At 34.7% G+C, this 27,175-nt stretch overlaps 5 protein-coding genes and 1 pseudogene across 7 annotated transcripts; 4 read left to right on the top strand and 2 right to left on the bottom strand.

Annotated features, from left to right (window-relative positions):
- Nucleotides 1–741: 741 nt before the first annotated feature.
- LOC148763312 (uncharacterized) lies at nucleotides 742–1,694 on the top strand. Its single transcript, XM_088805781.1, has 2 exons — nucleotides 742–1,131; nucleotides 1,221–1,694. The coding sequence occupies exons 1-2, from the start codon at nucleotides 742–744 to the stop codon at nucleotides 1,692–1,694; spliced, it is 864 nt and encodes a 287-aa protein (XP_088661907.1).
- Nucleotides 1,695–5,603: 3,909 nt separating this feature from the next.
- Nucleotides 5,604–6,900, top strand: LOC108661615 (E3 ubiquitin-protein ligase RSL1-like). Its single transcript, XM_018119078.2, has 2 exons — nucleotides 5,604–6,264; nucleotides 6,717–6,900. Exons 1-2 carry the CDS (start codon nucleotides 5,612–5,614, stop codon nucleotides 6,883–6,885), a joined length of 822 nt encoding a protein of 273 aa, XP_017974567.1. The 5' UTR covers nucleotides 5,604–5,611; the 3' UTR covers nucleotides 6,886–6,900.
- A 1,250-nt stretch (nucleotides 6,901–8,150) lies between these two features.
- Nucleotides 8,151–10,215, top strand: LOC18602403 (putative E3 ubiquitin-protein ligase ARI3). The gene is made up of 2 exons (XM_018119345.2): nucleotides 8,151–8,920; nucleotides 10,016–10,215. The coding sequence occupies exons 1-2, from the start codon at nucleotides 8,268–8,270 to the stop codon at nucleotides 10,206–10,208; spliced, it is 846 nt and encodes a 281-aa protein (XP_017974834.1). The 5' UTR covers nucleotides 8,151–8,267; the 3' UTR covers nucleotides 10,209–10,215.
- A 2,804-nt stretch (nucleotides 10,216–13,019) lies between these two features.
- LOC18602404 (2,3-bisphosphoglycerate-independent phosphoglycerate mutase) lies at nucleotides 13,020–18,092 on the bottom strand. The gene is made up of 9 exons (XM_007033758.3): nucleotides 17,755–18,092; nucleotides 16,846–16,973; nucleotides 16,479–16,629; nucleotides 16,167–16,370; nucleotides 15,203–15,621; nucleotides 14,552–14,744; nucleotides 14,381–14,476; nucleotides 13,672–13,827; nucleotides 13,020–13,403 (listed from the first exon to the last, which is right to left on the bottom strand). Exons 1-9 carry the CDS (start codon nucleotides 17,917–17,919, stop codon nucleotides 13,239–13,241), a joined length of 1,677 nt encoding a protein of 558 aa, XP_007033820.1. The 5' UTR covers nucleotides 17,920–18,092; the 3' UTR covers nucleotides 13,020–13,238.
- Nucleotides 18,093–18,683: 591 nt separating this feature from the next.
- LOC18602405 (DNA-directed RNA polymerases II, IV and V subunit 8B-like) lies at nucleotides 18,684–22,836 on the bottom strand (annotated as a pseudogene). Its single transcript, XR_016025814.1, has 5 exons — nucleotides 22,657–22,836; nucleotides 22,395–22,473; nucleotides 21,144–21,286; nucleotides 19,067–19,161; nucleotides 18,684–18,942 (listed from the first exon to the last, which is right to left on the bottom strand). The product of XR_016025814.1 is annotated as a DNA-directed RNA polymerases II, IV and V subunit 8B-like (transcript).
- Nucleotides 22,837–22,903: 67 nt separating this feature from the next.
- On the top strand, nucleotides 22,904–26,441 carry LOC18602406 (FKBP-like peptidyl-prolyl cis-trans isomerase family protein). 2 transcript variants are annotated; one of them, XM_007033762.3, is made up of 7 exons: nucleotides 22,904–23,033; nucleotides 23,478–23,740; nucleotides 24,200–24,283; nucleotides 25,191–25,240; nucleotides 25,365–25,413; nucleotides 25,601–25,675; nucleotides 26,180–26,441. In XM_007033762.3, exons 1-7 carry the CDS (start codon nucleotides 22,997–22,999, stop codon nucleotides 26,294–26,296), a joined length of 675 nt encoding a protein of 224 aa, XP_007033824.2. In that variant the 5' UTR covers nucleotides 22,904–22,996; the 3' UTR covers nucleotides 26,297–26,441. The 2 variants fall into 2 exon arrangements, with proteins under 2 accessions (XP_007033824.2, XP_017974245.1); XM_018118756.2 differs by lacking the exon at nucleotides 26,180–26,441 and adding an exon at nucleotides 25,776–26,173.
- The last annotated feature ends 734 nt before the right edge of the window (nucleotides 26,442–27,175 follow it).

Genomic DNA, 27,175 nt, shown 5'->3' on the forward strand with positions numbered 1-27,175 from the left:
TGTTAGTCCAACGATCATCTGTTTGCTTTCTTTTGTTTTTGTTTTGACTGTTAGAGCACTAGAAAATTCTTCTTTTGTTTTTTGTGCTTTGATCCGATTTTGTTGGGTTTGTTTTTTCTCGAGGCTACATCTAAGGAATAGCTCTCAGTAGTGAATATAAATTTACTTGTAGCTGTTATTTGGATATATTCAGTTGATCAATGAAATTCCTAATTCTTTTCTAGCTGATTCTCTGTTCTTTTTCTTCTTCATCTTTATTACTTAGCTACTGTTAGTAAATATCACATTCTTTTACATGGTATCAAAGCTAGTCTTCTCAAGGGACTTGTAACACTTTGTTTTTTTTTGGATCGAAGCATCATCAAATTCAACATGGCTACAGCTGGATTTAGTGCAGTGGCACCTATTGTGTTTACTGGGGTTAATTATCCTTTCTGGGCAGTAAAGATGAGATCATATCTCAAGGCATTCGATCTATGGGATGTGGTGGAGTCTGGTGAGATGCCTGTTCAAAGGCATCCTAATTCAACTCTAGCTCAAATTAAGTAACACTCGGAGGAAGTTGCAAAGAGATACAAAGCTTTGATTAGCCTGTAGACAGCTGTGTCAGAGTCAATCTTTGGTAAGATTATGCATTTAGAGGATCCTAAACAAGTGTGAGACAGCATCAGAGAAGAATATCAAGGTAATGACAGAACAAAGGTGATGTAGATTATGAACTTGTCAAGACAGTTTGAAGTAATGAAGATTGATGAGAGTATTCAAGAGTATATGGATAAGATGTTTAAGCTGGTGAATCAGCTCAGAATGCTGGCACAAGAATTTACTGATCAGAGGATGGTCAACAAGATATTGGTGAGTATGTTAGACAAGTTTGAATCAAAAGTGACTTCACTTGAGGATTCAAAGGATCTTACTAATATCTCAGTGAAGGAGTTGATTTCTACTCTATTAGCTTTTGAGCATAGAAAGGCTCTCAAGGATGAAGACTTTGATGAAAATACCTTAGTAGCTAAAACTAAAGGTTTGAGAGCTAAATCTGAAAGCTCTAAGAAGAATAGTGCTAAAGGCACTAAGACTGGATCTGGAAAACAAGTGAAGAATCATGACAAATTCCTCCCTGCACTCACTGTAAAAAGACCAATCATACTCCAAAGTTTTGTTGATATAGACCTCATGTGAGGTGTCGATCTTGCCAGTAACTTGGACATGTGGAGAAGGTATGCAAAGCCAACAAACAGGAAGTTGAAGGCAAGGCTGCAGTGGCTGAAGAAAAAGAAGAATCTGAGGAGGTATTGTTTATGGCTAAGGCAGATGATGAGTTTGCTAAGAACAGCACCTGGCTGATTGACAGTGGATGCTCAAACCACTTAACAGGTAATGTTAATCTCTTCACTGAGCTTGATAAAAGCTATAGGGCTCATGTGAAAATAGGTAATGGTTTCTACATGAAGATACTTGGAGTAGGCACTATAGGAGTGAAAATTGCATTTGGAATGAAGTTTGTTCATGATGTGCATTATGTGCCTGAAGTTTATCAGAACCTACTTAATGTAGGTCAATTAGATGATAATGGTTATGCCTTCTTGTTTAAAGATAGGCAATGCACTATATTCGATCCTGCTGGTGTTAAATTGTTAACTGTGAGCATGAGGAATAAGTGTTATCTTATGAAGTTGTCTGAGACTAAGTAGCTAGCTCTCTATGTTGGGAAAGATTCATCTGAATTGTGGCATAAACGAGTTGGTCATGTGAATTATAATTCACTATCAACAATGACTTCAAAAGAACTTGTAATAGGTCTGCCTAACATTGTTAAACCAGAGAAGTTGTGTGATGTCTGTCAGCTTGGAAAGCAGACCAAGAAACCTTTTCCTAAGGAGAGTAGTTGGAGAGCCACAAAGAAGTTGGAGTTAGTTCATACAGACCTGAGTGGTCCTATGAAGAATCCCTTATTGAGTGGAAGCAGGTATTATATCCTGTTTATTGATGATTCTAATAGTATTACTAGGTTCTGCTTCTCTTTTAATAGTGCAGTTTTCTTATGGAGTGCAAAGAAGCAAAGTATTGTTGCACAATCTACTGCAGAAGCTGAATACACAACAATTGCAGTAGTTGTAAATCAATTGAAATGGCTGAGGAAGATTCTTAATGATCTTGGCTTCACACAAGATAAGAGCACTGTAATCTTTGTTGATAATCTTTCTGCCATTGCAATAGCCAAAAATCCAGTTCATCATGGGCGAACCAAGAACATTAAGGTAAAATACCATGCATTTAGAGAGGCAGTGAATGAAAAGGAGGTTGAACTTAAGCATTGCAGTACAAAAATTCAGTTAACAGATATATTAACTAAAGGTTTGGCCAAGGAAAGGTTTGAAACACTCAGAACTCTTCTTGGAGTGCACCAAATTTCATATCATTGGGAAGTGTTGGAAAGTGACCTTTAATCTGGAATAATTTGCTGTTGAAGTCTACTGCTGAAAATTGAAGGAAAACAACTGAAGTAATTTGCTGGAAGAAAGCAACTAAAGAAATTGTTTTTTGAAAGATGGTTTAAGCTAAGTAAAACAGTGTCCAAGAGGCATTTAAGTGTTCTAAGTTTGTGAAACAATGACCATTAGTGTCGTTTCACTAGTCTTTTAATTCCTTTGTAAAACGCTCTTCATGAGTGTCGTTTTTATTAGTCCAACGGTCATCTGTTTGCTTTCCTTTGCTTTTGTTTTGACTGTTAGAGCACTAGAAAATTCTTTTTTTGTTTTCTGTGCTTTGATCCGATTTTGTTGGGTTTGTTTTTTTTCGAGGCTACATCTAAGGAATAGCTCTCAATAGTGAATATAAATTTGCTTGTAGCCGCTATTTGGATATATTCAGTTGATCAATGAAATTCCCAATTCTTTTCTAGCTGATTCTCTATTGTTCTTCTTCTTCATCTTTATTACTTAGCTACTGTTAGTAAATATCACATTCTTTTACAATATTCACCACCCAAACAGTACCAATCAACTCTTTCAACCCATCCAAAAACTGAAAATCCGTTCACCACCTCCATGATTTCACCTGGACCTAATTTTTCGTTGATTGTTGCTGTAGCTTTGACCCTTTCTATGCTACTTAATCTGTGCAACACCTCCTCCTTACCGCCAGCCACCGCATATCCTAATGATTTCTCTAACTTCCAACATTCTCTTACCTCAAACATTATGACACAATTACTATTCATGGCATTATTGTCTGTAAAGGATACATTGGCCAATTTGTGTCATAACCTATATCAACTAGTAATCTTTGAAAGTGATGGAAAAAAACATAATAAATCATAGTTATAACCAATATAATTTTTTATTTAGTTATTCATACTTTCTCTTCTTTGAGTAGTGGACATGTTTGCATAAAAAGTTTGATGTCTATAAACCAAAGCCCATTTCTCTTTCAATTCAAATTGTCTATGTAGCCAACTATTATCTTCCAAATTGTATTTTGCAAGCATATGATCCCATGCATTTAGAAAATCTTCCTCTTCATCATGATCATAAACACAATTACTAAAATCTTTAGCAAAACTACTAAATCTCTCAAATTTATCACTAAGATGTTTCGCTGTATTTTGATACATATGCCACACACACAAACGATGATATATTTCAGGTCATTGTGAAGCAAGTGTTTTCGTCATTGCAGCGTCTTAATCTGTAAGGATCGTCATTGGTTTTTTTCCTGACATTGCTTTCAAAAATGAATCAAATAACTACATAAAAGTATCACATGTTTCATCATATAACAATGCTGTGCCAAATATAACACTTTGCTTATGATGATTAACACCAACAAATAATGCAAAAGGTATACTCTCTTTATTTTTTTTTTTTATATGTTGTATCAAAACATACCACATGTCCAAAAGATTCATATCTAATTTCATCTTACCATCTGTCCAGAAAATATTTGTGATGAAATCATCAAGATCAACTAAAATAGCATAAGAAAAATTAGAGTCATCATGTTGCATATTTTGTAAATACTCTAAGACACCACCAATATCTCCAACTTTCATTGCTTCTGTTCTCTTAGAACATAAGTAATTATTGTAGTCCTCAGGAATAAAACCAAGATTTACGAGTCCACTAACTTTTCTTGCCAAAAACCCAACATTCTCCTTTGGTGCTATTTTGGAGCAATTAGTAATTTCAAGTTCAATGGCTCGAGGGAGATTAATTGCCCTTTGAGATCTTAAAAACATACGCTTACGCGGAGAAGCTAATACATGTATATATTTTGCAATAAATTTAGTAATATATAATTTATCGTTATATCGTGAAACTTTTAATATAGCTAAGCACTCAAATCTTGTTTTTGGATGATGACTTTTAACATTATCATCTCTTTTATCATTTCTTCGAGTTCCTTGGCAAGAACAACAAAAAAACCTTATCTAACCAATTACCATACTTATCCTTATGTCCTTTAGTTCTTCGAATACTAAATTCAACTTTTTTGACATATCTGTTGTAAAAATCATAAATATTATGTTCTGTTTCAAATTCCATTCCAACTTTTGGAATAATTTCTTAAGACATATTGGCATGAGTTGAAATCATAATATTAGTATTAGAATCAATCATGTTTGAATACTTATCTTGCGCGCTTTAAATTCTGCTCTTCTATTGAGTCAATCGATGGGAGTATATTCTAATCTTCGACACAATTGATCTTTATTAATTGTATTTGTAGTTTCTTTATCCATAACCTAAAAAATAAAAATAAATAAATTTAGTTATTTTTTAAATTAATAGAAGAATTATACTTTTTCTTTACTATTTCATTCTATATGCTCAAAAATTTATTAATTAAACACAATTAATGATAAAAATACATCAAATTTGAATTAAACAATACACATACACACACATATATATAAAGTTATAAAAATATAAAAAATAAAAAAACCTAAATTAAAAAGTTAATGAAAAGAGAACCACCTACGACTAAATTTGATATCAATATTTTCATGAAAGAACAAAATATATAATGAAACATGAATAATTATGAATAGGACATAAAATAAAAACTGAATGCCTTTCAAAAGAAAAATATGAAGAACATTATTTGCAAGCACAAAATTTAGTGAAACACCATGTAATGAATCAATAAATATAAAATTAAAACTTAAAGAAAATGAAAAAATTATAGAGAGGAGACACAGATGGGGGCACACTAGAGGGGGAAGAGGATTTATGTCCTGCTTTATCTTTTTTATTTTTTTTTAACTCAGCCCTTGTCTTTGGGCTCCAATTTTTTTAATAAATGGAGCCCATCCTTCACATTTCCCTAATCCAGCCTAATTTCAATTCCTCCTCTCCTCGCATGCCGTCATTGGGCTCGTGCTGCCAAAACTGGCTCCCTTATTCTCTCTCTCTCCCTCGTTTCCCACCTTGTCTGTCTAAGGCCCGTTAGTGAGGTCCACAAACCATTCGATCCTTTAGGCCGGTCTCCCCCGTTTGTGTATATTAATCCAAGTAGAATTCCACTTATACCGTAATTCTCTCTCTAAATTCTATGTTAACTTTAAACCTAAACCTAAACTTATTTGTTATTGTAGCCAAACCCTAACATGGGAAACACGCTGCAAAAGCTCCCACAAAACCAAAAAGCTCAAATATCCGAATCACCAAGCCAAAAAGGTGAAATATCCAAATCACAAGAGCCTGATTCAGACTTCACATGTGAAATTTGCATCGAAAATGTCAGTGCAGACAACAAGTTCAAGAACAGAAGCATGTGCAAGCATGATTTCTGCTCCGACTGCATAGCCAAATATATTGAAGCGAAGGTGCTGGAATACAATATCTCCAATATCAGCTGCCCCGCGCTCAACTGCGATTTTTCACTGGACCCGATATCTTGCAGACCTGTCATCTCAAACCGTCTCTTCAACAAATGGTGCGATCTTCTCTGCAGTGCAACTGTTTTAGAGTACTACTCTGACAGGTCCGTTTACTGCCCATATCGAGATTGCTCGGCTTTGATTGTGAACGAGTGCAACGATAAGGTAGACAAGTCGACCTGTCCGAATTGCAAGAAGAAGTTTTGTTTTCAATGCAAGAGTCCATGGCATGCGGGTTATGGATGTAGAGAGAAGGGAATGTTCAGAGATAAGAACGATGTTCTAGCTGGGCAGTTGATAGAAAAAATGAACTGGACTAGGTGCCCTAAGTGTAGAAATGCTGTGGAGCGAAACAGTGGCTGTCTATTAATATACTGCAGGTGTACTCTTGTTTTCATCCCTCTCTCTCTCTCTCTCTCTCTCTCTCTCTCTCTCTCTCTCTCTCCTTTTTTTCATTTGTGATTTCCTGCTTGTTTAAAGTTAAAGTATATCCATCTTACTTTATTTTGGTTAACAGTGATGGATCTAGAATATTAGACTATTGTACTAGAATAAGAAAAAACCTTAGGCTCGCCCTTTAATGTATAATGATATCCAAATCCCTATTGATCGGAATTTCATGACCCCAACTTGATCCCACTTCCTCCTCTTAAAATTGTATTATATATAATATACTAATATACCCTTAGGTCCAAATAACAAAATTATGATTTAGGGTTATTACATTTTAATTTTGTTTTATAATAAAATTGTCAAAAAAAAAAGAAAAATAAATAATAAAATAAAAAGTTAATCAGAACTCTAAACTTAATTTGATTACTTATGGATACAGATGTGGGCATGCGTTTTGCCATGCATGCGGAAAAGAAATCAGCCCTACTCAACGAACATTTATTCGACAACCTTGCTGCGAGAAAATGCGTCGGTACGAAATTCGTCATTTGACATTTTTTACAATTTTATTAATAATAATTATATTTTTATTCGTTCAAACTTATTAGATTATGCGTTCTGCTTTCAACTATTTTAGGCTTATATATAAAGTGTGATGTAATTATAACAAGTATTATTTTTTTTCATTTTATTTGTACAATTATATGTATTTTGGTTTTATCATGTTTTGAAGATGATTTTTGAGGAAAGAAATTTGTATCAAAGTAAAGTTGTGAAACCAAAGACTCCAATTCGACTGCATAAATCTATATCATAAAGAAAGAAATACAAAAATATCATATAAGAAAAGAAAGTATCATCAAATCAGGACTATTTTAATAACAATGATATAGTATTAATTGAATTTTAATCAAATGCAAAAAGTATTATTATGGCCTTCTCAAAATTTAACATATCCCTTGAGCCATTCTTATATACTTTTTTTATATATACTAATATATATATAGTATTGATCCTATTTTGATTCAATTTTACAAAATTTATTTGGTATATGTTGGACTACACAATTAAATTTAGCTCTTTCTCACCCCATTTCTCCCATTTTAAAATTGGAGTCCCACACCTTCATGTTGGGGTCTTTCTTTCAAGTAGTAATATCAATAAACGAAGCTTAAGACAGCTTACAATGAGAAAGCCTTAAGAGCACATGTTGTGATGTACTAAAAAAAAATTTAGAAAAAAAGGGCAGTTTTTATAGCCACCACCTCATCGAATTTGGATTCTTGCCTACCTAATGCTCCAAAGATTCAGTCCCAAACCACCAAAGGCTCCCATTCATGTGGGAGTCTAATAATTACTTCTCATTTCCTATTTTACTATTACATTTTTCATAAAGATGTTTTCTTATCAATGGATATGTTATAAATTAAAAAACACAAAATTTAATTGAAGTAATTCAAATAAATTCTAAGTCTGTCAAAAAAATTATTAAAAACAAAATAATAAATATGATAAAGATATTTTAGTCTTAAATGGATAAGTTTCATATCTTTTAAAACACAACGGAGGCGGATTTATACAAGTGACTTATAATCTCACACGTGGAGTTCAATTTTATATAATTAAATAAACTAATACATATATATATAAGTTAAAATATAGTATATATAATAGTGGTCAAACATTTCTTACTTTGAAAAGCAGTAGGGTATAATAGAGCCTGCATTGGGCCGGCTGATGCTACCAAAATTGGCTCCCGTATTTTCTCTCTCTCTCTCTCTCCCTCCTTTCCCACGTTGTCTGTATAAGGCCCGTTAGTGAGGTCCACATACCAGTCGGCCCGTTAGTGAGGTCGACTGGTAGTCCGCTCTCCCCGATTTGCGTATGTTAATCCAAGTAGAATTCCACTTATACCGTAATTCTCTCTCTAAATTCTATGTAGCTTTAAACCTAAACCTAAACCTATTTGTTATTGTAGCCAAACCCTAACATGGGAAACACGCTGCAAAAGCTCCCACAAAACCAAAAAGCTGAAATATCCGAACCACCAAGCCAACAAGATGAAATATCCGAATCACAAGAGCCTGATTCAGACTTCACATGTGAGATCTGCATCGAAATTGTCAGTGCAAACAACAAGTTCAAGAACAGAAGCATGTGCAAGCATGATTTCTGCTCCGACTGCATAGCTAAATATATTGAAGCGAAGGTGCTGGAATACAATATCGCCAATATCAGCTGCCCCGCCCTTGACTGCGAGTTTTCACTGGACCCGATTTCTTGCAGACCTGTCATCTCAAACCATCTCTTCAACAAATGGTGCGATCTTCTCTGCAGTGCAACTGTTTTAGAGTACTACTCTGACAGGTCCGTTTACTGTCCCTATAGAGATTGCTCAGCTTTGATCGTGAACGAGTGCAACGATAAGGTAGACAGGTCTACCTGTCCGAACTGCAAGAAGAAGTTTTGTTTTCGATGCAAGAGTCCATGGCATGCGGGTTATGGATGTAGGGAGAAGAGAACGTTCAGAGATAAGAACGATGTTCTAGCTGGACAGTTGATAGAAAAAATGAAGTGGACTAGGTGCCCTAAGTGTGGAAATGCTGTGGAGCGAAAGGGTGGCTGTATGTTAATAGACTGCAGGTATACTCTTGTTTTTCATCCCTCTTTCTCTTTTTTTTCATTTGAGGTATCCTTCTTGTTTAAGGTTTAAAAAGTTATATCAATCTTGCTTTACTTTGGTTAACAGTGAAGAAACTAGAATATTAGAGTATTGTACTAGAAAAAGGTCAAAACTAAGACTCGCTTTTTAATGAATAATGGAATCCAAATCCCAATTGATCAGAATTTCATGAGCCCAACTTACCTAACTTGATCCCACTTTTCTCATCATAAAATCATATTATATTATATATATATATAGTAATACCCTCAGGTCCAAATAAAAAAAAAAAACCTTTAGGTAAAGAAGAATTACTCCCTTCAATTTAAGTTTATACTTTTCTTTTTGGGTCCTGTAAAAACTTTATCTACACTTACAGTTCTTTTTGTCTCTTATTTAAATTTTAATGTGTGTGTATATATATATATATACAAAATTAAAGTCAAAATAATTTTTTTATCAATGTTTCAATCCAACACATGGAATAGTTAATTTGAAATGGAAAAAATATTAAAAACCTTTTATTAATTTAATCATTTGAATTCATAATTATAATCTAACTAATAGAAAATAGTATTACATGTCAAAAAATATCTTAAAATTATAAGTCTTTCTTTTTTTTATTTATTTTATAGATATATTGTTTAATTATTTAATTTTTATATTTAACTTTATATGGATTGCAGATGCTTATATTTAGTTTTGAGTAATGAATAGAAAATTGTGATATTGTTAATTGTTTAATCTGATAATTTAGTATATAAGATCATGTTTTATTTAATTCTAAAATTCTAGTTTATGGATTTTAACATATTTATATTTTTTTAATCATTATTATTATTATTATTATTATTTTAGTTATGACACCACATTAAAAAAATTCCTGAATTTGCTTATGTAAAATTAAGATTATCTTTTAATTATTTGTTCATTTTTATTCGATTATGATTTAAGTTTTATTATTTTTTTACTTTTGTTTTATAACAAAATTCTGAAAAAAAAAAAGAAAAAAAGAAAATAATAAAATTAAAAGTTAGTCAGAATTGTAAACTTAATATGATTCCTTATGGATACAGATGTGGGAATTTGTTTTGCCATGCATGCGGAAAAGAAATCAACCGTAGTCCACCAACAATTTTTTTCACTGGCGTTCGACAAGCTTGCTGCACCCAAGTGCGTCGATTCGAACTTCTCTTTTTAACATTTCGTTTAATTGTAATATCGGTACTGTTTTTAAGTTTTATAATTTTAATCGTTCGAATTTCTTAAATTATGTCTTCTGTTTTTAACTATTTTAGGAGTATATATAGAATGTGATGTAATTATAACAAATACTATTTTTGCATTTTACTTGTACAATTAATTATATTTTGATTTAGCATGTTTTGTTGATGATTTTTCATGAATATCAATCATATATATATATATTGCATATCATATATAAGCTAATATTTTCTATATTTCTTTATCCTTCTCTTGCATACGTATTATATTTAGTATTTAAGGAAAAAATTTTGTATCAAAGTTGTGAAACCATAGACTCCAATTCGACTGCATAAATCTAAATCATAAGGAAAGCAATTATACCAAAATATCGAGTAAGAAAAGAAAGTAACTTCAAATCAGGACTATTTTAATAACAATGAAATAGTATTAATTGAATTTTAATCAAATGCAAAAAAAGAATTATTGTGGCCTTCATAGAATTTAACATATCCCTTGAACCATTGCTATAATATACTTTTTTATTTAACTAAAGAAAGATAATATTATATAGTACTGATCCTATATATTTTGATTAAACTTACAAAATATTTTTGGTATATGTTGGACTATACAATTAGATGTAGGTGTTTCCCATGCCATGTATAAACCCCATTTCTCCCATTTCAAAATTGGAGTCCCAAACCCTGATGCAGGCCTATCATCTCAAATCATTTCTCATCTTCTCTGCTATGCAACTGTCTTAGAGCACCCCTCTAGACACCTGCTTTTACTGCACATATGGAGCTTGTTCCATCGGCTTTGCTCCTGAATGAGTACTGCAACGATGACATCAATAGAAAACAAGAGGTGGACTAGCTAGGTGTCCAAAGTGAGGACATGATTTTTTTCTTTTTGAAGATTAAGTAATTTCCATTACTATCAAAGGGGGAATCCCCGTGAACAAGAGAAGGGGCCTGGCTAGGGAGAACTCAGTCCAGGTGCCCTTCCTGAAAGCTGGTTTACAAAAATTAACCAGCAATCAGCCTATAAGCTGTACAAAATATAAACAATCATGAAGAATCAGCAAGAAACTACCATCCACAAAACATCACGGAAAGTAAGAGTAAGAAACATGACTGTTTTGGATGTTTCCTCCTCTTTCAAACCAAAAAAAGGAGTCATAGCGTTCCTAGAATGGTGGCTGTCTTATCTTGAGTGAGATTGATCAAAAAGCTGTCTCTGCTCTGAGCAAACCTGCAACTTCAACTCAGCAGTCAAAGAAAACAGCATATATATCCAAAGCGCAGTCGTACAAACACTCAAACTGCTAGGGGCAGATGCGAAGAAGATCATGAGATCTATCAATCCCTGGTTTAGCGAGGCTGTCTGCTGCCTCGTTACCAGACCTCAGAATATGCCTAATCTGCCAACCCGCAACTCTGCCTTTGAGAAGAGCAATCTGGAGGAAGAGTTGTCTTAGACTCCAAGGGGATTTCTCAGGAAGTGACGCCCAGGAGACCACATTCATTGAGTCCGATTCAATAATGATGCCAGTGGAGTTCGCCCAGGAGGATGTAGCAAACAGGATCATGGCCTCCCCAACTGCAAGAGCTTCCGCCAGGTTAGCATCTCCCCAACCTGCTTTCTTAGAGAAGACCATTTTGACGGCCCCTTTGTCATCACGTAACACCCCTCCAATTCCGAGATGTCCTGGACATCCTCTACCGCCCCATTGGGGTTGAACTTGAACCAAACCGCAGCCGGACACTCCCAAGTGACCTTGCTCTTGGTCAGCCTTCTTAAGGTAGGGGCCGAAGCAGTAGATGGATCATTTGCAATTTCGGTAATTGCGGCGATGTCACTCGGCCATTTAGATTTAACCCATCTTGTCAATCTTATTTTGACAATTTCTTTCACTTTAATCAGATCCCACATTTTTCCATCAAATATCATATCATTTCTAAATAATCAAATGGACCCAATGATAGTGAAGGACATTCTGCACTTTGCTGAGAATTTCAAACTTTGAAAAACGAGACAGCATCCCTCGGCATACAAGTGTTGATAGGCCAAAAAGTGAGGACATGTTGTGGAGCCATATATTGTCTAATATCATATATATTTTATATAGGAAATATTTTGGAGCTACAGTATTGCTATACAAACCAAAAAGGAAATAAAATATGAAATTAAAAAAAATAATAAAGAGTACACTTGTTTTTTCATGTAAACTTAACTTGATAATTAATCTTATTATTTTTTTTAAGTAAGAATTTTTTTTAAACTAATTATGGTAACTGTATATTTTGTCAAATCCCATGATTGTTTTTTATTTTACCTTATATTTTTTTCAAAAAAAGAATCCTAGAATATTTTATACCTAAGGAACCCTAGAATATATATTATAAACTTAGCCCACATTTGGAATTCAAAATAATGTGGAACTTGACTTTGTTATAAGTTGATATGCTTATACATGATCTTGTATTATAAACTAGCTTTAACGTGATACACATGGTATAATTTGCACAGCTTGACATTTGGAATATGCTCAACTTGAGTAGTGAATATTATATGCCACGATTTAGAGAGAGGAAAACCCAATGATGTTAAAGAGGAAACAGAGTTCTATCGAAAGTGAGAAGTTTTGTAGGCTTGGCCCATACAAGAGTTCAAACTCCACTGCCAACACCCAAATCGGTTGCACTGCTCACACCCTTCTCCTTGTCTCCACAATCACTCCTTTCTCCTCATGACCAAATCAAATTTCACTGGGAAAGCAATACAACAACATTATAATAAATATATGAAAGGAAATCAATCCTAAAACTAACCATTTATAAGAAACAACAGTGCAGAAGAAACAAGAACGAGTGAGAGATAATTATGAGGTAAAATTTAGAGGCATTGAAGCCCAAAATTAATTTTCCGTACACAATTCGGAATTATAACTCAACCACAAATGGCATCCAAAATACACCATTTAAAATTTTTGCCTCAACCAAATAATACTTATTCTAAATTGTTTGATTCGGCATTCGCCTTAGTGCAAAATAGCGCAATACATAATCTAGGGCATGTTCTCATGCTACCCTAGTTGTCAACTACTTCAATGAGTGTTGGCTCATAGTCATTAGGAGCTACCAAACCATGGAGATTCATGACGGTTGCAGCCACATTGGCAAGTCCACCATCAGGAACATCCTTGCGGAATCTAACACCAGGTGCCACTCCTGGACCTCCAATTGCAATAGGTACCTGATCAGACAATCCAAACTATGAATCAGAAATTGAGAAGTAAAACTTTTCACCCACTCAAGAGAAACCAAAAAAATGATTCTGACTGAAGAAATAAGAGGTTTTGATAAATGTGCCCTTCTCTTTCTTCTGTGCCAAAAAGGATAGATAGAATGTAATATGCAAATTCGCCTCAAGCCGCCCCAACATATATATTAGATAAAACTAAATTCACATCCAGGATCTTTTCCTCTTTTTTTTTTTTCCAACATAGATTTTAGAAACTTACAGGTTGACAAGTGTGGGAGGTGAGTATCTGGAGGTTGCCATTCTTGTCATAAAGAGGTTGGCCAGACTTACTCCTTTTCACCATGTCCTCAGCATTGCCATGGTCTGCCGTCACAACATATATTCCACCAACTTGCTCTATGGCATCAAGGATCATCTGCAGCCCAACCATATAATCAAATACGGAAAGCTCTTCTACAAGACTGTTTCTATGCTTCAGTCTAAAATTGGATATACCAATACAACTTAACTATAAAAAAACTTGGGTGTGAATGTCAAAAATGGGTATTCTACAAAACTTGCTATGATTCAGTCTAAAATTGGATATACCAATACAACTTAACCATAAAAAAACTTGGGTGTGAATTCAAAACCGAGTGATACACCCAATGATATGTGAAACAAATAGCAAAAGAAAAACTGGTTTCTGATTAACATCATATAAAGGTTGAGTTTGGCCCCTCTCCAGTGCCTTACACAGACTGTAGACTGGACAGTGCCAGTCCATGCTTCAACTAGTGAACTGGAGAGGAGCCCAACAGGGATGACCCATTTAACATCATTTTCCCCTACACATCTACATTTATTATATCTTTGTAATTATACTTTTTATTACTAGCAAAATGATAACTGATTATAAATCATTAAAATGTCGTAAAATCATTAGGAAGTCCAACTAACAATTAAAGAATGAGCTAGAGCCATCATACCTTGACAGCTTCATCAGCAGCCTTGCATGCCACAACTGTGGCCTGGATATCTCCTGTATGGCCCACCATGTCACTATTTGGTATGTTCACACGTACCTAAACCAATAATAAAAGGGAAAATCAGCATCTTTACCAATTTGAATGCCTTTTTAGTATTAGTCCATTGATCACCTGGTCAAATTTGCCGCTCAGAATTGCATCCCTAGCCTTTTCACCTATCTCCAATGCCTTCATCTTTGGCTGAACATTGAAAGTAATGCCAATATCACTTGGAATTTCCACATATTCTTCCATTTCAGGTTTGAAATAGCCAGAGCGATTTCCATTCCAGAAGAAAGTGACATGACCAAATTTGACAGTCTCACTGTTGATCCAGGAAGGGGAGAATTAACATACAGCAAAGCAAGAAAATAATCAGACATAACAATTTATAATTCACAGTTCACTAAAAGGATAATTCCAAGATAAAATTAGTCATTTAACTCTTTGACCACTACAACAGACAAATGGTAGAAGACAAATCTTATGAACCTTCCCTTCTCCTGGTGATCACAGCTAGAGGCCTGGAATAACTTTGACATTGAGAGATAAGTATATAGGCTTGGAATTTCCAAACTACAAAGTAAAAACAGAGGTAACATGTAACATGAAAGAAGCTTGATAACAAGCTATGATAGAATATGTAGTCCTATGGGCCACTGGTCAAATCATATTCCCCCTCGCGCGATCAATCAAAGGAAAAACTCATTTCCTTTGAACACTTTGTTCTTTAAACCAAGGCACATCACAGATATGGATTATAATAACTTGAGCTAAACACACCTGCAGGCAAAAGTACGGATACCATTATGCACCAAATATTCACCGGATGTTCTTTCAATCTCAGGTGGAGAAACAAGGTAGCAGCTTGGAAGCTTCAACTCGCCATCATACTGAAGCATTCCAGCATAACGAATTTTAGGGAATCTTACACGATCAAATTTATCAAAATCTTCATATTCAAGTGCCTTGGCAAGCATAACCATACGATCTGCTCGGAAGTTAAAAGTAACAACAGCATCACCATCTACTATCGGGCCCACAGCCTTCTTGTTCTCATCAACAATGACAAAGGGAGGCAAGTACTGGTCATTAGCATTTTCCCTCAATTTCTTCACAGCTTCAACAGCATTTGTAAACTTGTGAGGGGCTTCACCAAGAACCTGAGCATCCCATCCTCGTTTGACAACATTCCAGTCATTCTACAAAAGATTCATTCACAAAAAATGAGCTGCTTGATGCATTCAAATAAAGACAAAACATTTTATTCATGATCCAACCATTTGGCCAAGCTAGAATCTTTTCCTTAGGAGTGATTCATCAGGTACTTCTGTGCCTTGTCTGAACAGTAATCCACTCTGATACACAGATAAGTGGTTCTACTATGTCTCAAGCCAAGGGGCCAACAAAATTTGCACACCAGGATGCTTTTTTGCCAAAATCATTCATGAGATGGCTTCCTTATCACAGCTGTTATAGGAATCATTCAATGGTTCTTACTTTTACATAAAATCAATAGCAACAACAGAGGAAGAAAATCAATCAAAAAAAAAATAGAGGAATAAAAAAAGCTAACAAAAGAAAAACAAAGACTGATTAAACAATAATCAAAATTCCTCTTTCTTTCAGATCTTTGAAAAAAAAAGAAAAAAGAAAATAACAGAACCACTGCAAATGGTTAATGCAAAACAATAGAGTCACATTAACTGGTCTACATGCTTTTAGGACTCTGACAATTATTTCTCACCTCATAACGATCCATTGTGACATACATGCGGCCTCCACCAGATGCAATCTGGGCATCAACTCCTTTCTCACGTAATTTTGCAAGGTCATTCTCAAGAGTCTCCACAAAGCCTATACTTGAACCATCCAAAACATCACGACCATCAGTGAGAACATGAACACGAATTCTTTTAGCACCATGATCACTAGCTCCCTTCAGCAACAACTGCAGAAAAAGATAAGTAAATATATGACCTTACAAAATGGAAAATAATTATCATTAGAGTCAAACCATGAAAAGCTAGGAGCCTGTCCTGAATCAACAAACTATTACCTGCAATTGATCAAGTCGGGAGTGGACACCACCATCACTAAGTAATCCAATCAGGTGCAGAGTTCCCTTTTCAAAAGATTCGCTTATATACTTAAATCCTTCTCCCTCATAGATTTTCCCAGAGGCAAGAGCAAGATCAACAAGCTTAGCCCTACAGTTACAAATGAATTAATAGGTTAAAACACTGGCTGCACAGTAATTTGCCAACAAGTCCATCATGGAAGGCAAGAAAGGGAGGGTGGGCGGGGGCACACAAAGCAAAACACATGCAAAATATGAAATAAGAAGGTAAAACAAAGCCTACTTTAAATTAAATTGTCAAAATATCGATCACATTCACAAACAACAAGTTCCCTTAAAATCTTACCCTTGGGCATAAATGCGCCCTGCACCAAGAGCATTGTGACCAACTTCACTGTTTCCCATGTCATCCTCTGTTGGAAGCCCTACAGCAGTTCCATGAGCTCTGATTAATCTCCATTTTTCTGGCGCACCCTATCAAGAAGACCAATTCCACTCAAATTAAGTATCATTACATAATCACATAAGGAATCCTTTTATGAACCAAAAGAATGTAACAAGGTCCCAAAATGGAAATTATTTATGATTCCTTTAGTTTAAAGTAACATAAATTGCTTTTTTTTTTTTAACTTTACCCCCCATCCTAATTGGTGGAATAAAGCTGATATAAACTATACACCAAACATGTAAATTATGAAGCCCAATAAATAATATATATATATTTGTATGTATGTATAAATATATCAATAGTTCGATGCACTGTACTATCAGTCAAACAAATCACACCATCTCATTAAGCAAACATCTTTCAAATTATAAAGTCAGATTACATAAAAGTATCATTATTTATTTTTTAAATACCTTAAAAATTCTTTTTTTTTTTTATAGAGAAGGGTAGGTCTGAGCCCAGCCATTTGAGCTAAAGATACAACACTTTAACATCAGACGAGATACCCAAATGTTAAAAACTTCCCAATCTTTTTCTTAAGTTCAGAGATAATGTAAGAATGACAACAATAGATTCAACTAACAATATATAGATCTAATCAGTAAAAGCCTAAAACTAAAACCAAACTTTCAAAAGAAGAAAAAAAAAAAACCCAAGATGTAAGCCTCATTTGCATAGAGAAAATGGGATCCATGCCAAATAATAGCAATAGAGATGGTATCAATTGTTAACTTAATGATTACCCACAGCAGATAACAATTTTTTACATTGAGATTCAAAAACAAACACTGATAGTAAGAAATAAACCTGTTTGAGGGAGTCCATGGTGGGAGTTTGGGCAACATGGATGCAATTGAATTCATCGGGCTTGTTCTCGCCCCAGCCATCGAGAACAACAACGGCCACGGTCTTACCCTTTGGAAGCTTAGGGTGATCCTCCAACCTCCACGACACCTGTCCTGAACTCCTCATTGTTAACAAATGTTGCCCTTTTTTTAGTTTTTGGTTACAACAGACGGAGGGTTCACTATTTATAAATGAAAAATCGAAAAACCAGCGACGATAGGTGAAATAGTGAACGCTGAAAAGTGAATCCTAAAACCTGACGAATGGCAAGAAGGTGACGGCGTTAGGCGTGAACCATTCAGGTTTGACTTTATAGAATCTAATGGCGTTGAGACAAAGCATAGCAAACCCATGGGCTTGTGCATCAGCACGTGATCATCTTACCTAACATGCCTGAACCTGAAGTACCCTTTGGAAAGCCTCGAACCCACTTTTTTATTATCAGCCAATTAAAATATTTTTTAATCAGTTTTTACACAAGAAAATACTAGTAATTATTATATGTTATGAGCCTATTTTTTTGGAATTATTTGTCATTATCTTTATTTTAATTGAGTGGGTTATCTCCAGTTTTTTCAAATATGATTTTATCTTTAGGTGATATTTATCAGTTGCATTTAGGGTTTAGGGTTTAGGTGATATCTCAATGGGATGTTAGAGCAATTACATTTAATTAAATGAAGTATTAATAGATTAAATAAGCATTTGGGTTAAAGATGGAAGATCAAAGAGTTCAGTACCTCAAAAGTATTTGACACTTGGATGATGCCAAGAAGAATATACTTATTACCTACCTTGTTTCCTTCCCTGATGATATGCTAGGAAGAATATTATTTGGAATCTTTTTGGTATCCTTTTTCCCACAAGTTTCCTTTCTTTTAATTTTACCCTTTGCTGTGAATTGCTATTTATAGGTTGCTTTAATCAAAATTTTGAAGACACTGTTTGATCCAAGCATAGTCCATAACATCATAAATAGAAGCAAGCCAATAATTTTAGCGCTAATTAAGAGCTATGTGAGGAATCATAATAAAGCTTCACAGCTTCCTCATGAGGAGAAACAGCCTCTGGTCAAGTTCAAACTGGGAGACATGAGAAGCTTCTCCCCTGAGCATCATCAGAAGCCCACCAGACGAAACAATCATCTCCCTGGAAACATAAGAGCATATGTTAATTCTGAGATCAAGTAAGACTACCCAAGCCCAAAGACATCAGACAGGAGACACTTGTGGAATACAACAGATAAATGGCCAAGTTGGGTACTATGACATACGCTTTAAGCGATTTCCCTGAACCATCAGCGGAGATCTTGTATAGCTTGCCACGCATGATGTACTCGTACTTATCTGCAAGAGACTTCCTCCCACCCTGGAATACAAGTACACTGTATTAGGCATATGCCAAAAGAACATATGGTATATGTAACATGTTTAAGCTAACACACATAAACAAACTATATGTATATATACACACACAAATACACATTTTATCCAAAGAGGTTACCTCCTAACTAGAACATCCCAGAATTTCTAATTGTAATGATCATGGTATGGAGGTTTAATTAGTTGATGATCAAGAAATTCTACTAGTCTCCTTTCCCCAGGTGCTACAAACATTAAAACGTCCATGCCTTCTCTGAGATACAAGGCACATAATTACCAGGTGTCAGATTACAAAGTCAAAAAATTTTCCCTCTCTCACAGACAAACACACAACTATATTTGTCTCCCAAGTTATACTCTCTCTCTATCTGATTCTTTCTCAATCCATAAACCCATTCTCAGCACGTCTCCTGCCACTGTTAATAGCTACACAGTCTGCCTTTCTTCACCTCATCATCTTTTTATCCTTTCCTTCTTCCTTTTCACGGTTCTGCCACTTCTCACTATAAACCCAGATTCTATCAGGAAAAAATCCCGAGTAAAAATCAAGCACAATCAAGCAACATTATGATTTTAGCAGTGCATGGCTCTAACTCAATTCCAAAAAATACAACCAAAAAGATCAACATAAAAGATCACACATAGAAAAAAGATCAATAAAGACCCAAAATTTGGTGTTCTATGCTCCACTTCTTTTATAAAAAACAAAAAGTGCCATGTAGTTAAATTTGTCTCAACTAAGCTAAGGGTTTCATTTCTAGGTCCCACAAATGAAAAGTACTCAGAGGTAATATAATTGTGGTTACTTGCAAAACCAATTATATAGTCCAAAATGACAACAAATGATCTCTCTCTTTGTTCTTTCTCTTATTGAGCAGTTTTATTGAGCTATTTATCAAATAATAGAATATGGTACATTAATTATGCACGCAAAGAGGACAAAGGAACAGGGAACCTTTCTAAGCAGCAACGATTTTCTCAGACAGAGAAGCACAGCAAAGAAAAAACTAGCCTATGTCAGAGTCTCTGGATAAAGAAGATGATAGGAAAGATTGATATTCTGCACCTCCTTTCAGGGGCAAATTTTGGTCTATCACTTGCCATTTAAAGATCAGTTCTAATAGAAAACAGATTAGGGAGAGGGAGGAGAAGATAAGGAACTTGGAAGGAAGAGAATTTCTTTTTGAAACTCTCAAGACAGATTGAAATGACATGTAATTATGTGGCAACTCATGCGAACAATTTAACTTCTTTTGTAACTTGAGACTAACAAGACACTATTGTTAACTAATTAACCTATGATTGCAAACCACTGCTGCATGCATCCAATGGTATTAAGTTCACAGTAGCCACTTGGGGTAAACCATGGTGGTTGAGAGGGCGAGGCTTTCAGTAGAAATCTTAATTTCAAGCTGTATGCTTTCATAGATGCTTCTCTTTCCAACATGCCCTCCCCAGGAGCCCAACACACACACAAAGAAGAAGAAAAGCAGTTAATATGCCTCGACAAGAACTCAAATTATGCTCATTTCTATTATTTAATTTATTTCAAAATCTATAATAAGATTGTGTGAAAAGAGCCATAAGAAACTAAATCAGAGATTTGAAAACAGAAATGCATAAAGCTAAATATATACGTCTGATTGGATATGTGTTTATCTACTTTCTGAAAAGCTTTCATGACAAGCAGAATGCTCAACTATCTAAATATTGCATCTACGAATTAGATTCAAATGTTAGCACACAAGATATCCAACTGAACCAATTGAAAACTGAAGCATGGTTTCCATTAGCAACCCCAAAAAGTCAAGAGTGGAACAATGACTGCTACCATCCAAATCAAACCCCCAAGATAAGAATTAAGAAGATCTAAATGCACATTTCATTCACAACAACAAAGTAGTTTCTTGCAGCAAAGAAATTAACAAAGAAATGTTAAACATACAACTACAAGTGTAAGAAGACTACCAGAGCATAATAGCCCGTGAGGTGTACCATCTAATTTCAGTGTATGAGCCAACGCCATTGTGAATTTGTCACCAACATGCATATAGGATATATCTTTGCATTCACATCTAGGTGCATGAACATGTCGCAGTTCCGGCTCCGTGCTTCAATACAAGTAATTGCATAAATATAGAAATAGAAGAATATAAATGGCAAAGCCTATCAAAGCACTTATTTAAAATATGTCAAAATTTGATTGGTAATATCCATTATAACCAAGAACAGTGTAAACATACTCAGAGTAAAGTATAGCAAATAATCAATTTGCCATATTAAACTACATTATAGCTGCCATAGCTAAACATTCATTTGCACTTCTATTCCTAAGTATAGGAGCTCAAATGGTAGGTATTACATGAAATGAAATAGCTTTGAGAAGTATTCAAAGATAAATACATAAACTTTTCCTTCCCTAAAAATTGCATTAATTAGAAGTGTTTTGCAAGCAAAAGAAATAGAATGCAATGGCTCCTCCTTACTCTGTTTTTTACAACTTTCTATGTTTTGAAAGTGTCAAATAGTTGCTTCATTAGTAATGCCACTTAGACTTGGTTCGAGATATATGCAGGTTTTTCTTGTTAAGCCAAGATATAGGTAGTTGGCCCATAAACAATCCTAAATTCAGACCTTGCTGCTAACTGAGTATATGCAAAAGCATGCTTTTCTTTACAAATTTAAAGAAAGGGAGGGAGGCTGAAGAGTGGCAGACTCAGAATGATTCATGTTCTTTATGTCATTTTAAGAATGATTCATGAAGTAGTTATTTTCTAAATATATTTGATTTAAAACTATAAAGTCCAAGCGTATATGTGTTTTTCCAGATAAAAATAAGTTTTAGGAACCACAAAAATTGAGCTTGTTTGAGAGAGAGAGAGAGAGGAAGGAAGGAGATTAAGCATTAAACAAGTAATTGAATTGGGCAAGGTTTAATGCCATCCAAAGCTAATATCTCAATCAAAATGGAACTAACATCTAGTGAAAGGAGTTTTTAGCAGGAGAAAACTTGTTCTTGCAACAATAAATCTAACATTCCTATCAGATAATGGTTTCAACTTAATGTTATCTTTCGTCCTTAAACTCTCTTATCATGCAGAAGAAAAACAAAATCAATTTCCACCTTCCACATTCTAAAGCAACAAAAGAAACACAAGAAACAATATTCAACGGGGTAAACCAGAGAAAGAAGAATTACCCAAAAAGAAAAAGAAGTACCTTTATCGAATTTTTTACCATCTGGGTCAAGTTTATCAACCACAAAAATATCCTCAAAAAGTACTATGTTGGACATGCTCTGCAAATTTGACCCTCTAAAACAGTAAATGCAGACAGCACAACAATATCAGGAAAAAAAATTTTAATCTTTTCTCTTCTTTTTTTTTTTTTGGGTTTCTTTTAATTTTCATTGCTCCTAAAATTTTAGCAAAAACATAAATAAGAGACAAAGGAAAAAAAAAGTTGAGAGAGAAAAAGAAACCTGGGGATTTGTTTGATGATGTTCCTGCGACAGTCGATATGGTGGAAGCACATCTAAACTGCTGAAAGGAACTGAACTGCCGTACCGTATTGTATCCAGATGACCACTCCGCACCGCTCTGCACTTGAGGAAATAAGTGTCCATGGCATTTTTGTAATAAATTTCAACAGTCAGGGTTAGTTTTAGAGACAATGAAACAATTAATGGTTGCATGTTGGGTAGAGTAAAATATATGTATGGACAGGGAGGCCAAGTCAGCAGGAAAGATTTCGTTATCCACTGATAACCGTCAACAAAAATCCTCACTTCACTTTCTCTCTGTAAAACACAGAAACAAAGCATGGCTTCTTCTCCTTCATCTTGGCTGCTACCCCTTGGTAAGACCATACCTTTCTTTCTTTTTTACCTTCTTCTTACTTACTTTCCACTAACTACATTTGTTCTTCCATTATGTGTTACAAATTTCAAAAATACCTACTAAATTCTACCCATGTATAATGTATTCCTGCATACTATGAACTTAGCATGGAAATGAGAATGGCATTTTCATTTTTATGCTTATTTTATTTCTGGGTTCCCCTTTAATGTTATATATCAGTCTTATATCAACTCTTACACAATAAATAAACCCAATTAATGGCACAGCTGTACGAGTTGGGTTTAGCACTATGTAACTCCTTCTTTCTGTTCTGTTTTTTGTTGTTATATTCTTTTTCTTTCTTTGGGTATATTTGATTGTTATATTGTTACTTTGATACAAAGCCTACAACTTTATGTCTGTGGTTTAGCTTTTGAATTTTACATTGAATGCACTGTGTTAGGTTCTGCATCTGGGAAGAGTCTGTCTGCCAATCATGTGGTCATTTCAAATGGCGGGGCTCAAGGCCTATTTGTCAGGTGCTCAAGTTCTAAGACCAGAAAACACAGCAATGGACTGAATTTAGCTACACGAAGGGATGTGATGGGATTGCTTTTCGGAGTTCCAAGCTTCTTAATGAACTCAGCAGATGCCAATGGTGCAGGCTTGCCCCCAGAAGAAAAGCCTAAACTATGCGATGATGCCTGTGAAAAAGAGCTTGAAAATGTATGGTGAGATTACATAGCCCCCTTATCTTCAATTTTTTTCCTCTATCCTTAGGCATCTAGTTGACTCATTTAACTATATCAAAAGTATGACTTTTTCCTTGCATCTCTGAGACATTAGTGGTGTTTTAATTGAGAAATTTAACCTTGCTACATATCCAACAAAGTTTACCTAGGGATTGCAGTTGATGCTATGAAATTTTTTATTGTCATGTTTGATGATTACAGAGTATAGGGCTAATTTATACATAGTCAACATTGAACATTAACTAATTACAAATGAAGGCAAAAGAAAAATCTGTGGTGATGATAAATTGGTAATGTTGTAACTTTAATATTTGTACATGGCTTAAACTAGCAGATCATAATTCAACTGAGAGGAGTTTTGCTTAAAACTTGATAATTAATTTCCACGGAGGGCAGCTGGTATCTAATGTGTTAATGCTTCTGGTTGATGAAGGTACCTATGGTAACTACAGAATCCGGTTTGCAATACAAGGACATTAAAGTTGGTGGAGGCCCCACCCCTCCGGTTGGTTTTCAGGTATGTCTATTGTTCTTGTTCTGCAATTTGGCTTTTTCTACCTGCTACCTGAAGAATCGGATTTGTCCCACATATAACCTGTTCAAGGCTTCTAGTCAGAGGATTCCCTTATCACAGTGTTGCTCAAATTTCAAAATTGAACTTGACTTGCGGTCAATTTGAGAAATCCATGTCTAATAAACATTACCTTAGGTCCATCAGTGCTAACTAAGCCTGCTATTTAGTAAGAAAATCTTTTAGAAAAGATTTTATTCACCCTGATAAGTGGTTGGCTAGCAATCCATCACAGGCACTTGTTATAACCACTGCCTTTCCTGGTAAATGGTAATGAGTCTTTTCAGTTGTCCATCCTTTTCATACATCCTAATTTCAACTATTAAATCCTTTAGATGGGTTGCCTTTTCTTATTCCTTGTCTATCAAAGTTTAAACTATTTGTTAATGACAGGTTCCGCTGTACTCTCTTTTGTCAACCTTCTTCCCCATCTTTTCTTCTTTGGTTTTCCCTCCTCATTTTACTCCTAATTAAATTGATACGAGAACATTTTTGGTAAATGACTTAATTCATATGATTTTTTTATCTATATGTATGGCTGGTAAGCTCATCTGACTAAGCTAAAGACATTAACTTTGGCCTTTCCAAAATAGATTCAAGTCTGAGTGGAACCTGGCCATTTGCTTAGTCTTACATGAAGAATTGATTGTATGGTATATTCAAGAGTCATAAGTATGTCATAAATTAGTGACAAGGAAGAAAATTGTTCCATTTTATTTTTCTAATCATAAAGGTTTATTTTGATTATTTCAATATACATTATTTGGTTTAGCATTTATACCAACATTCTAGTATGTACTTACTCATGAATTATGAGCTGTCTCTTGTGACTTTGGCATCATCTTTTTCTCAGGTGGCTGCTAATTATATTGCCATGGTTCCTTCTGGACAAATATTTGACAGGTAAGCATATTAATTTTGTAAAATGTTTCCAACTTGGTAAGGTATGATAGAGCATGTGAAGCATATGCAGAATTCTGATACTTGAACCCCCCCCTGCACCCCTTTCTCGCCAATGATTCTGTAGTTCACTGGAGAAAGGTCAGCTCTACATATTTCGTGTTGGCTCTGGTCAGGTAAGCTCTAGGAGTGTTTTATCTTTGATTCTGATTGTAAAGATTCTGGTTCATGTGATTGGAAAATAAATAAAATGTAAAGTGTAATAGTTCAATGAATTTTTCTTATACTAAATACTTTTTGGATCTAGTAAAGTTCATGCGATGTCCTCAGCATTACTAACTGTTCAGCTAACGAGTAGAACAGGTGATCAAGGGACTTGATGAGGGCATCCTGACCATGAAAGTAGGAGGGAAACGCAGACTTTATATTCCAGGACCGGTAAGCTAGTTTATATTGTCCAATATTCAAGCAGAACCATTTTTTGCCTTGAAAGTAGTTGAGCTAAATTAATCCATGATATTTGCTTAATTGAGTTCAGAAGTAGATGAGATCATATGTACATCCGAAATTATCAAGTAGCAGAGATGAAAAAACTGCAGATGTTTGGTGTCCTGTGGTAGACAATAGGCAGAATCAATTTTATAGAGTAGGGTTAAATTTATTTGAAAGACGAAACACTGGGCTGTTGATGATAAAGCTTCCAGCATGCTGAAGATGAAATATTACAGCATTGAATTAATGAGGATTAATTGGCATATATGTGTATTCTGTTTTTGTTTAATCTACTGACTCACGGAATAACTTTTTTTCCACGCAAGCCTTTTAGGAAAACTGCCCTCTCCCTTACAAGTAATGGTTCCCATTTCATGTCAAAGTATATTCAAATCACTGCCTTTTTATCTAACATTCCTCGTTTGATGCTTCTTGCTGGTTTGTAATTAGCTGGCATTCCCAAAGGGCCTCTCTTCAGCTCCAGGAAGGCCACGGGTCGCTCCAAGTAGTCCAGTCATTTTCGATGTGAGTTTGGAATACATTCCTGGCCTTGAAGATGAAGAGTGACAGAATTTCATTTCATTTTTGTATTTATTCCTTTATTTGACACTTTGATAACCACAGGAACTATAACGGAGGTTGCCTAGATTCCAATTATTCATTTTTTATAAATTCTTTTCTACAATTATTATAGAAGAGGCATTATTCATTAGTTTCCAGATTCCATATTTTTTCAGTTTTAATGCCAGAAAGCTTGACACCCTCCATTTAATAAACAGGCATCACTTACTCAGCAAGTTAAGATAGATTGACAAGGAATACACAGTACCTAGCAATGAGAAAGAATAATACTGTTGTATACCTTTTAATCTTCTCAATGATTGTTTATCTTCAAATTCATTTAACTTTCTTCTCAAGGCAGTGCCTAGAGGTCCAATCCCATGAAAAAGGCTTACAGAAATCTGAAACTGTAGAGAAGAGAACAATCCCAAGAGGCGGCAAGGAAATAGAATGATGTTAACTTGTTAATACTAATTCTAACAATTGAAACTGTTATCATGCAAGGATTGAATAAAGGCTTAATAATACTAATTCTAACAATTGAAATTGTCCAAGAATTGAGAAAGTAAAGGCTTTTGAACCTGACTTTTAAACCTTATGAAAAACGAACATGTCATGGGAGCTATTGTCTGGTTTACTGTTAAGAGAGTTCTGTACTCATGACCAGTTGCAAGAAAGCTAGTTTAAAATGGGATTATAGTTTTGATACAATGGTGTGCTTTTACCAACAAGGACAAGGTTCTTGAAATTATCAGGATACTTGGAAACTTTTTTGCTGCCATCATATTGTGATAGTATACAGTCAGTTTCTTTTTTTTGATACATAAGCATTTTAAACTGTTAGGCTACATTAAAGTTGAAAAGAGTTGGTTTGCAAACTTTATT

This window comes from Theobroma cacao, chromosome 4 (assembly GCF_053813885.1).
Source record: "Theobroma cacao isolate CCN51 chromosome 4, ASM5381388v1, whole genome shotgun sequence".
In the NCBI taxonomy this organism is placed as follows: Eukaryota; Viridiplantae; Streptophyta; class Magnoliopsida; order Malvales; family Malvaceae; genus Theobroma; species Theobroma cacao.

What these genes read in the sequence shown, in the direction of transcription:
- LOC18602406 (XM_007033762.3), top strand. Translation starts at nt 22,997, where the DNA reads ATGGCTTCTTCTCCTTCATCTTGGCTGCTACCCCTTG. An exon ending in TTCGTGTTGGCTCTGGTCAG is followed by an intron (nt 25,414 to 25,600) that starts GTAAGCTCTAGG and finishes CGAGTAGAACAG; the next exon opens with GTGATCAAGGGACTTGATGA. An exon ending in GACTTTATATTCCAGGACCG is followed by an intron (nt 25,676 to 26,179) that starts GTAAGCTAGTTT and finishes GTTTGTAATTAG; the next exon opens with CTGGCATTCCCAAAGGGCCT.
- LOC148763312 (XM_088805781.1), top strand. Translation starts at nt 742, where the DNA reads ATGAAGATTGATGAGAGTATTCAAGAGTATATGGATAAGATGTTTAAG. An exon ending in AATTCCTCCCTGCACTCACT is followed by an intron (nt 1,132 to 1,220) that starts GTAAAAAGACCA and finishes CATGTGGAGAAG; the next exon opens with GTATGCAAAGCCAACAAACA.
- LOC18602404 (XM_007033758.3), bottom strand. Translation starts at nt 17,919, where the DNA reads ATGAGGAGTTCAGGACAGGTGTCGTGGAGGTTGGAGGATCACCCTAAG. An exon ending in GGGCGCATTTATGCCCAAGG is followed by an intron (nt 16,630 to 16,845) that starts GTAAGATTTTAA and finishes TTGTAACTGTAG; the next exon opens with GGCTAAGCTTGTTGATCTTG. An exon ending in CTGCTGATGAAGCTGTCAAG is followed by an intron (nt 13,828 to 14,380) that starts GTATGATGGCTC and finishes GTTGGGCTGCAG; the next exon opens with ATGATCCTTGATGCCATAGA.
- LOC108661615 (XM_018119078.2), top strand. Translation starts at nt 5,612, where the DNA reads ATGGGAAACACGCTGCAAAAGCTCCCACAAAACCAAAAAGCTCAAATA. An exon ending in TGTCTATTAATATACTGCAG is followed by an intron (nt 6,265 to 6,716) that starts GTGTACTCTTGT and finishes TTATGGATACAG; the next exon opens with ATGTGGGCATGCGTTTTGCC.
- LOC18602403 (XM_018119345.2), top strand. Translation starts at nt 8,268, where the DNA reads ATGGGAAACACGCTGCAAAAGCTCCCACAAAACCAAAAAGCTGAAATA. An exon ending in TGTATGTTAATAGACTGCAG is followed by an intron (nt 8,921 to 10,015) that starts GTATACTCTTGT and finishes TTATGGATACAG; the next exon opens with ATGTGGGAATTTGTTTTGCC.